Here is a 15,070-nt window from a genome sequence, read left to right as displayed (position 1 = left end):
TTTCTGCGGCCCCGCGCGGATCTCGACTCGAGAAAGGCCTCTGGAGCGCCGTGAGAAACACGCGGGGCGCGATTAAAAAGGGAGGGGAGAATTACGCAAGGAGAGAGCGAAGCAATCTCATGCGAGAATCTCCGGAGGGTGTCGCCTTCGGCAAATCTTGAGGAGGGGTTGTTTTTTGTTAAAAAAAAGGAAGGAATATTGAGAGAGAACGTAGACGACTCGGGCGAGACGGGGGTATCAAGAGAGCGCGCACTATCAATCGGAGGGTGTGGGGACGGAAAGGGGGTGGGAGAATAAGCGACCACCCCTACCGCAACAATGGAATAACGGACGGATGAAGGTCAAAGCATTCCGGAAACGAACCCTGTGGGCGGTTGTAAAATGGAGTACCCAATGAACACGACCTTGGAATAACAAATGTGCTCCTTCAGAGGAGCTGGATATCTCCAGTAAAGCCTGCGCCTTTCCTTCTTGACTGCGGTTGATATAACCCTTGTCCGTTAAAAAAAAATATGAATCTAAGTCGGACAAAGGGGAAACTTAACCAGCTTCGCCGACGTATAGCAGACGGAACCCGTTTGTGCAGGAGGGGGGAGTGGGGAGGCTCTTGATTCTCCCATCGCTTATCCTGACCTATTCCTTGAGGTCAGTCTCCATAAATATCGGAATTCATTGTTTTCCTCTGCGATCGGCTTGTTGGAGCAAGAGATTTCACGGATTAGCGACGTCTTTCTGGTCTACCATTAGGGAACGGTTGTGCGAAATTTATGCCATGGGCATGCACGACATGTTTATAGATGCGCGCTAGTTAACTCCCTTGCGCTCTCCATTGTCTCTTGTCCCGCGGAGTTATTTGCAGTTTCCACGCCGTTTATAAATTTTCATTCGCACATAATTTCCTAAATTCTTCCCTCGGAGGAGTGCCTTCGAAGGAACTTAAACGAAAACCGCTTAGCCTTCAGAGTCGGTGGCGCGGTGCAGTAATTACCCACACGCTGGCATGTATTGGCGCGGACTAAAGGTCAAATCATTGTAACTCAACTCAGCCATGAAAACCCTTTCAGATGCTAGGCAACAAATCATTCGCCAATTGAGGAACGTGTATTCATACACAGTGATGTTTCTAATTTTTTAAGCCTAAGATTACCAACCGCAATAAAAAAACAGCTTACGAATTAACTACGAATAAGCCAATGAAATATCATTTTCGTTCACTAGAGTTTTAATTTTCATAAACCAAATAATCGACCAATTATTCAACGATAAGCTTACACACCCGAATGAAAGATAATTAAGTTAGGACAGTGAATTTCATTAAATTTTATCAGATTCATAATCATTAATGTTCCGTCAATCCTAGGTCAAGAGGAACTCGCTACAAACCTTCTTATCGGCTAATCTCTCCTAGAGTTCATACCTATTGACTTTCATGCTCTCCGTATTTTTTTCAATTTTCTCATCGGTAATCTTCTCCTGCAAATTTACTTGACGTTTTTGCCTTCCACAACTGCATTAATCGAGCTATCCTGCCTCCATAACATATTTGTAGAATCAGTTTACTCAATCCTTTCCAAGGGTCATTTTCTAACATCATGTGTAATGAAATGTAATTTAATGTGACAGGCGAGTCTGGAAGGTGAAAACTTATAAGTAAAAATCACATGAGACGCAATATTAAGTTCCTTATACGTCTGAATGCTTATGTTTCCTCCTATACGTTTACGCATTGGTCATTCCAAAGTTTAGTTCCTGAGTAAAGTTGCGCAAATATCTTCATGTGACACAGGACTCACTATGAATTTACAAAAAGCGTAGGGAAAGAAAAACGAAACTAAGGATTAAAAGGGAAAATGATGGGTATAATCTTTGAATTTTACAGCTAATAAAGAAATATTGCAAGACAGATAAAAAGGGTGTGTACGGCGAAGAAGGAGTGCAACTATCAATCTTAAGACTTTAAAAAAACCGATAATGATATTTTTTTAGAATCAACGCACTTTTTCAATACTAAAAGTAATAGATTGAAATGAAACTCATTTAATTTACTTGTTAACCTTATTTTTCTATTTCATAATTGTCGTATTCATTTTTTTTATATTTTACAACCACTCACAGTGCAAAAATAATGCAATCATTTTTTTAAAGTAGCGTCCAGGTTTTATTTCGTCGTTTAAGCGACAAGGTGGTTAATCGGTGCAGAATGGAATGGATACTAAGACACTAAAAATGGAGGAAAATATAAAGTCAAAACAGACTGGAGTTAGCAAATTTGGACTCCTTCTCATATCATCACTTTCACGCATTTCCAACCCACTTAACATTGCGGAAGGAAAGAATTCATATATATTCATAACATCTTCATCTCCACGGTCTTATTTTACGGCACCATTCTCATCTTCAACCCGCCGGCAAGCTTTCCTGGCGGCGACAGGGAAAATGAGACGTTTTTCGAAAGGCGTAACTTTCTGAACGAAATCCCATTACTTCGGAGTGCTTTGAACTCGGGCTAGGGAGGGGCGTGAGGCACATGAACGCAGTCAAGACTTTTAAAATAGGTGCTCGCGTTTCCTCCTCCGCTTTCATGAGGCGCCGTCGGAAGGTCGACCCTTATCCGCAAGTATCGAACGGTTCCCGAGCTCGAAGGAATAAGGCGAATGGGACGACCCGACTCGCTCCGGAGAGCTCTTTAACCCTTTGAAGGATAAGGGAGATGCTCGCAGAGGTCGAAATGCGAACAATGGCCTCGCAGGAATCGGAAGGCATACCTTGAACGAGAGAAATGACCGACCGCGGGGGATGATGTGGACGGAGGCGTAGAACAAGGATGGGGAGAGGGAGAGAGAGAGAGGGAGATCAATGATAAAAGAGAAAAAAATATAAGTAAAAAAAGAGAAACTACTACTTTCGTCACCTGGTGGAATCTATTCGCACGATAAACAAGAAAAAACCTCACGGCACTTATGTTCCTCCTGATAAAAGCAAAATATTTTCCAAAATAGGAGGTCATAGCATACTGGAGCAGGTAGAAGAGTTTGCCTTTCTTGGAAGCGTTCCGGACCAAAATGGTCTAAGTAGTCGGGACATAAGGAGAACAACTATGCAAAGAAGCTTTCACGAGGAGAAGGGAACTTGAAGACAGGAAAGCAGATTGAGTATGCTAAGAAAAGACTCATTCAAACTATGATTTTGGGGGTGGTTTAGTACGGCACGGAAACATGGTCATTGAAGCAGGATGATAGGTGAATCTCGGAGGCTTTTGAAATTAGTGTGTGACGGATGGAATGAGTATAATCGGAATAAAGGAAATGAATCGAAGAAGTGCTCGGCATGATTCAAGGGGAGGAGAAAGAATTCTTGGGAGAGATCCAAAGGGTGCAGAAAAAGTAGAATCAGAGATTTTGATGGGAAATGAAAATAGGAGTACCGCTACACATGGGGAGAATGCTAGACAACTGATAAACGGAAAGGTAAAGAACAGGGATGTTAAAACTCATGAAGGGATGAAGAAAGTACGCGGAAAGGGTTTATTGTCGTGTCGGATGTCAGGTTGCGTTTTGTTAGGAGAGGCGAGGAAATGTATCGTTGCACCATTACGTAGGATTGTGTCAATCTAAAACCTATCTTAAACGACTACTTCTATATGAAGAAACCGTTTCAACGTAATGAGTCGCATTTAGATTTCATTGAAATTTGAGGGTAATAAGAAAAGCACAGCCGAACCTGAATCGGCGTCTAAACGAATGCTTAAAATAGAACGATTGCAGGAGAAATGAACACAAGTGCTTCTAAAATCATTGGTTTTAATACGTAAGTGTAAATATACGTACGTTTGCGCACATAAATATAAAATAAGTATCTCTGCAGGTAAAAAGAACGAACTAGGTAAAATGTATCGGGATGCTCAAAGCCGGGTTGGTCAGAAACAACAAGTGATGTGCTTGAGCGAATGAGTGATTGAACATTTACGGAGAATAAAAAAAATGTGAAATAACGCGTCACGAAACAATGGATATGATAAAAAAATTCCAAAGTTTGTTTTCGCCTATGGAAATGAATTGTTTTGCAGGGTTGAGAAAGGATAATTGGCAATAACCGAAACCCCAATTTCAAGCCCCCTGTTAATGGGAAAACTTCGCAGCGGTTGCCTTCAGAATCGACGGCACCGTTTTCCGTGAAGAGGCGAGGTTTTTCGAAGCCTTTGGCGCCTATCTCCCCGGTCTTCTCTCTGCACTTAGATCACGACGAACCGATGGGGTGGCGGAGCATGACGCCCGGCCTCGAGCGCAAAGAACGGTACACCCGCGCGCCGTAAGACGTCTCGCAAGACGAATTCGGGCAACGTTCTGAACCGCTGGCGGAAGGAGAGCAAAAAGGAGACGGCGCCATTGGAAGGGTACAGCCACTGATTTGACTCAATACGCGAAGGACGCACGTTGCCTTCTCACTGTGCTATTTGTGTCTTTGATAAATAGGAATAAATATATTTACACGTATATCAGTTTTGGGAAATTTATCCCGTGCAGAAGTAACGGAATAGAAAATAAAATGAACAATTTTTTTATTACAACCATTTGCCACACTTTGAATTAAAAAGAAAATATATCAACATAAATAATAAAATAATATTACTTCAGTTATGGCCTTCGACATTCGATCAAATCCCTAGTCAATAAATAATAAGGGTTGCGAACAAGAGCAACCATTATCTGTTCAGAAATAAATTAAATTGAATATGCGCATTTCTGAAATAGAATGACAACAATCTAATGTTGTTTGAAAAAATATAATTGTAAAATAAGTTTGAACCACAATTGGCTTCTTTATTTTGCCAGAAAATGATTCAGAGAGATGAAAATTAGCTAAATAGTCTGGACTTTAAATTGAATCAATTAATAAACAGAACTTGTTTTGCACACACATCAGCTTTTTTCCAAATGACACCCTGCAAGCCAGTGCTAGGGTGTGTGGCAGGGGTTTCACTAAATGTAAATTACTATTCACGTGGATAATTTTGAGGTATAGCAAAACACTTTTTTCAACCAAATATCACATCCATAATAAACCAGAAGACTAATGAAATTGATGAGTGAGTTTAAAGATTACTTCATGCGAATGTCCAGGGCGTGTGAATTTTACAGATTCACGGTAATGGGTCCAGTTCTCTTTTGTCTACCACCAGCGAACGATCTAATACTCGGAAAACCATTTAGGTTACGCTCGAATCAACGCCAGCAACCACCAGCATTTTAACCCAAGCATTGCGCATTGACAAAACTTTTGACGTTAATAGTGTGCAATTATTCAGCGTTAAACTAGTTCAGCTATTTTCAATACAAATCTTTTTAAAAAGCCACCAAATATACGACTCGTACTCCCACACGTACCGACTCCAGCGGATTATCAGGCAATTTAGTCTTTCCTCACTAATATCCTCGTATTTATGACAGCCCGATGCATAATTTTACCGAGCAATAGTTTCTAAGGATTGATTTTTTCTTAGATGTCGTGGTGACTTGTTCAGACGCTACTGACATGATCCCGGGGTAAATTACCTCAAGTGTCTGAAATATCTCTCTACTACACAATTACGCCTCGCTCGGAATGTGCCAGACAGAAATCTTTTTGACTGAAGAGACACTGTACACAAGTCTTCTCTAAATGAACATGGCTACGAGCCGAAAGACGAAAACAGTTTAGGTTGATAGAAACTTAATGACTAATACAAACGCTAACATTTTTTTTCGTTTCGCAAAGGCTATTCATTGCCTTTTGGCAACGGTTTGGTCGCATCGTTAGTTTTGCAGTGCATGCCGTTTTAATCTTATTCTCTTCCACTAAACTAGCATTAGGAAACAAGTATATCTGCATTTTGTTGACTTACCGTCCATTTTGCTTTCAAGGCTGATGGGTGAATCTGCGCTCATTGAGTCTCCGTCTGAGGAAAGACTGTAGGAGTGTTCTGTCTTGATGGGCATGTTTCCGAGCACAGCGTCCGTCATCAACCGATCTCTGAAGACCACCGGGGGGGTGCGGACCTCGTCCTGCAGGAGGGCATCCGCCGCCGCGCACCATTCCACCTCTGGCTCTGTCCCGGAGCGGAAAACTTCATGGATGGCCTGGAAAGAACAAGAACACGTCGGATGGTTAGCGAAGGATGAGGATCTGATTGATGCACGAGGACTCAATAACAAACTCATTACCCATTGCCCCTATAGGGTGGTCACTTCTATTCCACAATGTACTATTTCCCAACTTTTTTAACAGATTTTCACGACGAAAATTCTGCGCTGCCGATATTTTCCTTCTGAAGCGTTATGAAACTAATTAGGTATTTTTTACGTTGGTTATTTGGTTTTGAGTTGGTAAGAAGTTAAGGTTTTTGCCAGTTTGATTTGTAGAAATCGATAATGTACTGTTCCGTTGTTACTTTCCATTATTATCAGCTACGAAGCGATCATGTTCGCCTTCCACAACATCACGTCTAACTCGAACAAATTTATTTTGCCACTTCCTGCCAGCGTGATGGTCTTACAACAAACAGGATCTGATGTCACAAGCGAAGGAAAGGTTTCTCATTGGGGATTTCCAATTACCATTGACAAAATCCCGATACGAATATCAAATTCCCTATATTTTCAAAGAACACAATCGATAAATTTCCTCCACTTTCGCCCGACTCACCTTGCAGCATTACGAGGTTCGTATGCGGCTGTTTGGTGCCATTGGTTATCTTTTATGGGTGTACGTAGGATATCGATAACTTACATTCTGCATCACATCATGCAGAAATAAAGTTGAATTCGATGAATTTTCGGCAGTGAAGCACTTTTAGAAGGGGAATTTTAGATCTGGTTCCGTCAGTAAAGAGGATGTAATGATTTTCAACCATTTTTCTGGTGTGATTATTGCGTTTCAACAACGGAAATAGTTGTAACGAATTCAAGCTACTGAATTCAGGACAAGATTGCCGATAAACAGAACGTCGACTGGGAGGCCAAACCAGCTGTTTCCACTTCGCCTAGGGGAAAATTTTGCTCGGCTATTCAATTGGTTAAAATTTTGAGTTCGTTTATTTATGCAAACAACCATACCAACTTAAAGTAAGCGCATGGTTATTGCGAAAATAAAGAAAAGTTTAATTCATTTCGCAAACGACACCTTCAAATGGAGCCACAGCTAATGTTTATGGCCATTGATTTTAAATAGAGGGTCATGGCTGGGCCCCCGCTTAAATGTGATAGGTTAGCGGTGAAAAATAAAAATGGAATCCGTATGGTAATGCACATCGAAAAATATCAGTCTAAGACAATCGCTTAACAGTCTTTGTTGACTAACAGTGACACCGGACTGCATTTAGTTCTTAGGAACCGATTTGATTAATTCATGGAAATAATTGAGAAATTAAAACTCGTCCAGATTCCATCTCTTCATGATGACGTACTTTTTGTATGTTTTCGCTAAGCGGAAAAATTTTCGCTAATTGCACTGACACACTCCGCCACGCACACGGCGGTCATCCCGCCATTTCTCTCACAAAAAGCAAGCCCAGTACGTCAAAACAAATTTGCAATTCCGGGGAAGCCATTTCCCCAATTCCATTGCGCACTCAAAACTTAATCCTCATCCCCCGGGCCCTCCACTCCCATTTCCACTTCTCACCGGAGGAAAAACAAGGCGAGGGAGGCGGAGCGAACCTCTGAAGGGGCTGGTGACATCAACGCCCGCATCGGCTGGGAGAACGAGCGCCCGCGGGGCGAGCCAAGTTGTTTGCCCGTCGGATGGCGTTGTCAACAACGGGTGAGGTGCAGGTAGAAAGGGACACGGCCCGAGAGGACGCTTATCCTTCGGCGGAACGCCTGAAAAATAACGTCCAGATATGGCGTCTGGGCGTCATATTCCTCGTCAAAAATTTAACAAACGTAAGGCTTTTATTCATGCAAGTACCGTGTCGTGACGTAATTCTCATTCGTGTATTAATGCGCTATGGAATCGGGGGAAAGGAGAAATTATGTAAATCGTGCGGCGGCAAAAAATGATATAATGGCTCGGAAACATCATCTTCGGAATCTTTAATATTCTTTCGGGGCCATTCTCGGAGATTGTTCCCAGAGGCCGATTTTTCTCGCTCCGTTTGGAAGTCAGCAGGAAAGCCAGGCTTCCGTCATGAGAAATTCTGCCGCACAAATCTGGAAAAAATTAATGTTAACGACTTGATTACGTTATAATTTTCGATTCTTTTCATATTAAATTCTAACTTTCTACTTCTGATAGATAGTCGCGACCGAGACTTTGTGGAATTCCATCATGATGATGGAAAAGTATCACAGACTTTGCGTTCAACAGAAAATATAACTCACAGGTCAATACTTTTCACTAAACTGTGGTATCTTCAGGACTCGCAGAAGTTTCTGTATTATTTTCATCTAATTTGAAACTCTCTTACTACTAGCCGTGAAAACAAGGCAGCGACCGCGACCTTAGATATGACTTAATGGAAGGCATTGGCTTCATAAATGCCTGAAAATATCTTTTAGGCTCATTCATTCTGCTTTCTGAACTGCAATGCAAACGAGATTGAACGGTGGCTAATTTTAAACAGCACCGCGGCCTTCAAAGGTGAAGCGAATCATCAAACCAAGTTGAAATAATTAAGACTCGTTGGAATAAAATAAAAAGTCAACACTTAGAGTTCCTAATTGTACTAATGATGCATTAAGAAAGGAGTTTAACAAACAAAAAATGTCAATTTGCCTTCACTTAATGTTTATCATTGCCTAGCCACAAATTATCAATACCTTTAAATTATACGGGCAATAATACCTGCTTAAATTTAAATGGTTTAACTTGCCAAAGGCGTAATCTCAGGGGACAACGTGATTTTTCGGGGACATGTTGAAAAGTTCAAACAAGGTAATGGACATCTTTGTATCATTTGCTACGGAAAGGTGGCAATCAGCTTAGGTCATTTGCTCCATTAGGGATAGGCTCTTCAGACTATGAAACATGAGGAGGATGGAGAAAAACCCGGCGTTCGGTTTCTCTAAACCAAAGGCATCAAGAGGTCCACAGTTCAACCGCCCATCCGACGGAGTGTACTCACTTAAAAGGCTCTCCATACAGCGCCCCATGCAGGGATCGGAATAACTCAGAAAAACCTAGTCGACTCCGGGATTCGAACTCGGGCCCTCAGGATGAGAAGCCATTACATTAAACTACCGCACCATCCCGATTCCCGGCATGAAAGTCCTAGCAAGAATGAAGAACATAATGCATGACGGTTTTATTACGCATTGAATAAAATTAAATCTAATTGTATTAAATATTTAATCTAGCTAAATAAGTTTCCATTCAAAAAATAGGTCACAGTCCAAAAAACTGACTGAATGAGGAAAATGAGTTAACATTCGGAGTTGAAGTTTAAACGTTTAAACAATCTCATGAAGTCTGGTATTTTATTCCCCGTCTTCATCAGATTGAAACAGAAACATTCATGGACCAAATAAAAGATACACCTAATGCTTTCGTCCATGTTTTCCTGGGCTTCCGTCCTTCTATTCGAAAATGAACGTTCATTACTGGTATTCCTTTAATTCCCCCTTTGGAAGTTTCTGGTGCTTCGGAGATTCCACATTACAAAAATTTCAGTTTACGTATAAATTGGAGTGTAACCTGACACAATCTCAAGGGAAGTAAACAATGTGATACCGTCAATACTACTACTTACACCAACAGAGCAGCTACCGCCACTGTAACGTGCTATCTCTTGCCGCCGATTACGACTTGTGTGTCCTTCGGAAGGGACATTAAACCTGGGCGAGGGAAACTCAAAAGGAGTAGATAATGGATGGGCGCGGATGAATGGACTGAAAAAAAGAGTAGCGGGCCCATCCTGTCACCCTTGGGGCGATAATGTGCTAATGGCCGACGCTAAAAACCCAATCCACCTGACGAAAACTAATGGGGACGGTGAGTGCGGCATGCAGCACAGTTTAAACGCACCGACGCGACTCTTTCCAGCGTTTGGAATTTTTTTAACTCGCTAACATTTGCAATTAAAAAAAATAACACAACTTTATGGGTAATCAGAGGTGGCGAAGAAAAGTTACCGTCAACCTGCGCTAAATATCCTTGACTCTTCACACGCCGCTGACATTGCTGGCTTACTTTAGCAAAAAATGTAGACCAACGGCAAGGGTAGACTATGCCATCTAAAGACACGTGTGCTGCGCAAATCCTCTCCGATATTTATGGGCAGAAAAAAAATAAAAATGATAAGGAATGTTTTGAAGTAATTATTTAATTCAATAACATCACTGAATATAGTTTCGACAGAAAGCAATAACGTGTCTCAAAAAAATAAATGCTTCAATGACTAACGCTTACTAAAAATGTCACCGAAAAAAGGATAAGCTGCCTAATTGCAGATGGTAGAAAATAAAAAGCAATACATTTAGGGCATTATATGTATTATATCAACATCCGTGCGAAGGTTTTCGCCATTTATCACCAAGAAAACTACATCAAGTTTATACGCAGGCAGCTTAGTTGGAATTATAAAGTAAACGTCAATATTTTCCCTTACTAAACTCCAGTTGATAGCGGACCGTTATGAATATATTCCGGGATTTGAAAAAAGAACAAGAGTGTCTGTCATGAAAATGATGTATGAACCACTTAAAGGCCCAGCAGGGTTTTCCTTAGTCATTAATAAGCGATCTACTTCTTTTTACTTCACCGACGGAAATTTTTCATCACTGCCCTTCATTTCTTTTGGCACCGAGAGTCATTGAAGCTCAACTACATTCCATATCACAGAATTTTCGGGGAAAATATTAAAAAAAAAGAATTCGAGGCAAGACGTGATTGCAGTGCTGAAAAATGAATACGCATTACACTAAGAGGAGGCGGACTGCATGAAGCACATTTAGTAATTATATTTCTATATATAGTACGACATACATTTTACAAGAGGAGAACGAGGTGCAAAGCACATACGCTTTTAAGCGTACGTAAAACTCATTATTTACCCTCACAACGCTTTGAAAAAATGAAATTATAGATTGTCATTACAAAATTTTAACATTCATCGTGCTCGGTCCTTAGCGCCATAGAAATTTCTCGAAACCGAAAGCCATTTTTCATACTGACACCGTTTCTCTCAAATCGACTCTCCGTACCAACGGAACTTCCTGGGAATGAATTCGTGCATTTAATCAGAGCAAAACGATTAAAATGAACACCAGAACGAGTTGTAAGCTAAACGCACACGAAATAAAAGTAAGCGGATGGATTTAGCACCACAATTATCCGATCGACTTGGCGAGGTACTATCTCTCAATCTTTTAATAAAACTCGAAACGAAAATAAGTCACAAAAAGAATCGGAGAGTTTCACTGCAAACCGAAGTGAAAGTTTTTCCGCGCGGAGATTTCCGGATATTATCGGGCGGTCTTGCTGGAGCATTATTTGCCTCTATAACCTTTGAAAGGTCGCAGTTCGAAATCGTGATAGCCGCGGGTGGCCTCTGGTGCTACTTAAAATTTTCGCACGTGCGTTTCAAAAGCGGGGGCTCACAGATTGTGGGGGGGGAGACAGAGCACTCATGTTCCGAGGGAAGAAACCCCAAGAGTTGCAATGGAAGCAAACAAGAACCAAGGCCAGAAACTGGTTCGAGTGTTTTGAAACACCAGGCTATAAGAACTACATATTTTGTGATTGCTTTCACGTATCCCTTTGTTTTCCTTCGTGAAATCATTGGTCTGAATGGGATCGTCAGGCAAATATAAGCAGACGGGCTGGTAATTTTCCATTCAGAATTGTATTTATTAAAACGAATTTGTAATCTTGCAGTGAACTTCCGCATTGAACAGTAAACCCCGTTCCTGAAACACGCCATATTGTTTATTTGGAATGCTATGAACTCTGGTTATTTTTGCCATTGATACAACTGCGGGGAAACTGCAACCGAATCAAAAAAATGTTTTATCAATGCAGACTCAAATCTAATATCGTCAAGGAAAGAAATAAATTGCACTCTTGGAAAAACTATGGCTTAGAAACAAATATTTTTTCGGGTATTTCTACGAAATCCTGCGAATAAAATACCTGATAATTATCCTGATCACTATCCCAGTAAGAGGAATGAAATTTCAAGTTTCTATCTATAAGCAGCATAATTTGTAAATGCCTAACGAGATTATGTATGAATTACAGGGTAGAGAAAATTTCGACGATATAAATATCCAAATAATTTCCCATAGCAGCTAAGACGATATTTCAGGAGCTAACCCAAGAGCTTTGGCCATTTTTTCAAAGCCTATAGACCCGTTCTCCATTGCTGTGAGAGGTTATTGGGTCATACTCTTCTAGTCTAGGGACACACTACGGTTTACATATGAAGATATGCCATTTTCTCTTATCTAAACATGTTTTTTGGGATAATAGATTATTGCAGAACATATAGGCAACGAAGAAGCAGACATGACTTCATTGTTTCACCGAAGTACCATATCCATTGTTAACCGCATAGTTTCCTAACAGGTATTTGTCGTATGGCATGAAACCCAAAGCCTGTATACCTAAATATAGCACGGATTCTGAAGTTTTTCGTCTAGTTCCAGATGGCACCAAAAACAACAAGAAAAATGCCAGAATATCTTAAATTTTTAATCAATAACGCCTCCAGAAACTCGTGATGGAGTACAAATATTCAACACGTAAGCATACGCTGAAGACAGTTGAAAATGAAAATTTCAGAGACGGGAAATTGAGCTCAAAAGAAATTCAGCCGAATATTTGGCGTGGAAAAGGTTTCATTACGCGCTGCTGAATGGTTGGAAAAGCAGATTTGACAATTAACTGGTGAGGTGCACTCACTTCGTTCCATCAGATGTTTTCCGAAAGTGATCATAACCTTTCGCCATACCCTCGTTACCACCACCCTCCCCTATCGACTCCCCTTTGCCTAATTCTCTGCCCTACCATCATCTCACTACATGATGCACCGGCCTCAGATATCATCAAACCTCCCTGCCCATCTCCCAACCGCTTCCCTCCTGAGTTACCGTCGGCGTTTCGTCAGCCGGGGAACATTTGAATGTCGAGAACTCTCAGCTGTCGGGGTTTTAGGTGCCGCGGGCCTCCCGGGCCGCGGCATTTATCGCTGCGGGGCTGGAAGTGGAGGTGGATTGGGGACGGGGGACCCCATGCGGGGGCCGCTGGGTTGGAGTTGAAAGAAGGGGCTGGGGAGCCGAAAACGATTATTAGAGGCGACGTGCATGAATGAGATTAACACTGCACGATTTCATCATCACTTCGCAAGTTAAGAGAAGCGAATGAAAGCGTTGCTTTTTTCTATTCGCGCGTGAAACACGGGTAATTTAAAGACGAGAGATATTTCGTCCGGAATCTTCTTCATTCCTATTTTAGGAAATCCAATATCTTTCGCGATGTGTATGCCCAAGGAAGGAGTATGGTCCAGACACACAAACAGGAATATATATATATATATATATATATATATATATATATACTCAGAGTTCTGTCCCTCTCTTCCTTGATAAAGGTGGCAACGACCACCGAAAATTCGAAAAATAGTGAGTCTCTTTTTTGTGTGTTTCTGTGTTTTTGTCTGTGTCCACTAGTGCTAAGTGTTATACATTATATATATATATACTACCTTGATCAAAAAGTTCCCGGAATAACCACCGTGTGGCGCTCCCATCGTTCCGATTTGAGTTCTGTTTTTTTTGTTAAATTGGTACATCTGTTGTTGATATTCCCTTTAAATCTTAGTGTCATAACTTGACATTTGCAAAAGTTACGTAGCCAAGAGTACATCTATCTCTGTGTGTGTTGGCGATTTTTTACAATTGCAGAAATGGATTTAAATTTGCAACAACGAACTTGTATTAAATTTTGCGTAAAAAACGGATTTAGTGGCGCACGGACGTTGGAAATGTTGGAAAAGTGTTTCGGCAACGATTCTCTAAAAAAAACGGTCGTTTACCAGTTGCACGAGCGGTTCAGAAGTGGTCGTGAGTCAATCGAAGATGATGAACGCAGTGGCAGACCATCGACATCGAAAGTCGGTGAAAAAATTGATAAAGTAAAAGAAATGTTGGTCAATAACCGCAAATTAACCATCAGAGAAATAGCGGAGGACTTGAACATTGCCTATGGATCCGCCCAAGACATTGTGGTTAATGATTTGGGTTTCCGTCGTGTAGCAGGAAAGTTAAAGTGCCAAAAGACCTCAATTTCATGCAAAAAAGAGACCGTGTTGACGTCGCAAAAGACATGATTTGCGAGGCTGAATCCGATCCCACATTCATCAAAAGGATCATTACTGGAGACGAGACGTGGGTTTATGAGTACGACACGCAATCCAGACATCAGGCAAGTGAATGGCGTTCACCAAATGAGCCGAGACCAAAAAAACCACGTCGTTTTCAGTCAAAAAAGAAGGCAATGCTGACGGTTTTCATGGATTACAACGGTGTAGTGCATCATGAATTTTTGCCAGAAGGCCAGACAGTAAACAAAGAGTATTATTTGGGCGTTATGAGACGTTTGCGTGAAGCAATTCGCCGAAAGAGACCAGAAATGTGGGCAGAAAACTCGTGGATTTTGCACCATGATAACGCACCGTCGCACAGTGCTATCATTATTCGTAATTTTTTGACGAAAAATGCAACAAATACCATCCAACAGCCACCGAATTCACCTGATTTGGCTCCCTGTGACTTCTTTCTGTTCAATCGAGTTAAAAAACCATTACGGGGAACGCGTTTTAGCAGCCGAGAGGAAGTAATGGAAAAATCGCAGGAAGCACTGATGGACATACCGAAAACCGAATATAAAAAATGTTTCGAGGATTGGATCAAGCGCTGGCATAAGTGTGTTGCAGTCGATGGGGATTACTTTGAAGGGGACAATATAGATTTAGATGAATAAACTTGTATTTTTAATTTTCTGAATAAATTCCGGGAAATTTTTGATCAAGGCAGTATATATATATATATCGTATATATAATATGTATATATATATATACATATTAAAATCAAGGAC

The 15,070-nt window shown here is 41.1% G+C and overlaps 1 protein-coding gene across 1 annotated transcript in view; it reads right to left on the bottom strand.

Moving 5' to 3' along the window:
* LOC139691556 (cyclic AMP response element-binding protein A-like) overlaps positions 1–15,070 on the bottom strand; it is a 78,106-nt gene that overhangs the window by 49,833 nt on the left and 13,203 nt on the right. Inside the window, exon 2 of the mRNA XM_071589430.1 lies at positions 5,882–6,116. Within this exon, the coding sequence (XP_071445531.1) occupies positions 5,882–6,116 (235 nt within the window). The remainder of the gene's footprint in view (positions 1–5,881; positions 6,117–15,070) is intronic.

This window comes from Hetaerina americana, unplaced genomic scaffold (genome assembly GCF_022747635.1).
Source record: "Hetaerina americana unplaced genomic scaffold, ioHetAmer1.1.p SCAF_38, whole genome shotgun sequence".
In the NCBI taxonomy this organism is placed as follows: domain Eukaryota; kingdom Metazoa; phylum Arthropoda; class Insecta; order Odonata; family Calopterygidae; genus Hetaerina; species Hetaerina americana.
This window is presented reverse-complemented; position numbering and strand designations above follow the sequence as displayed.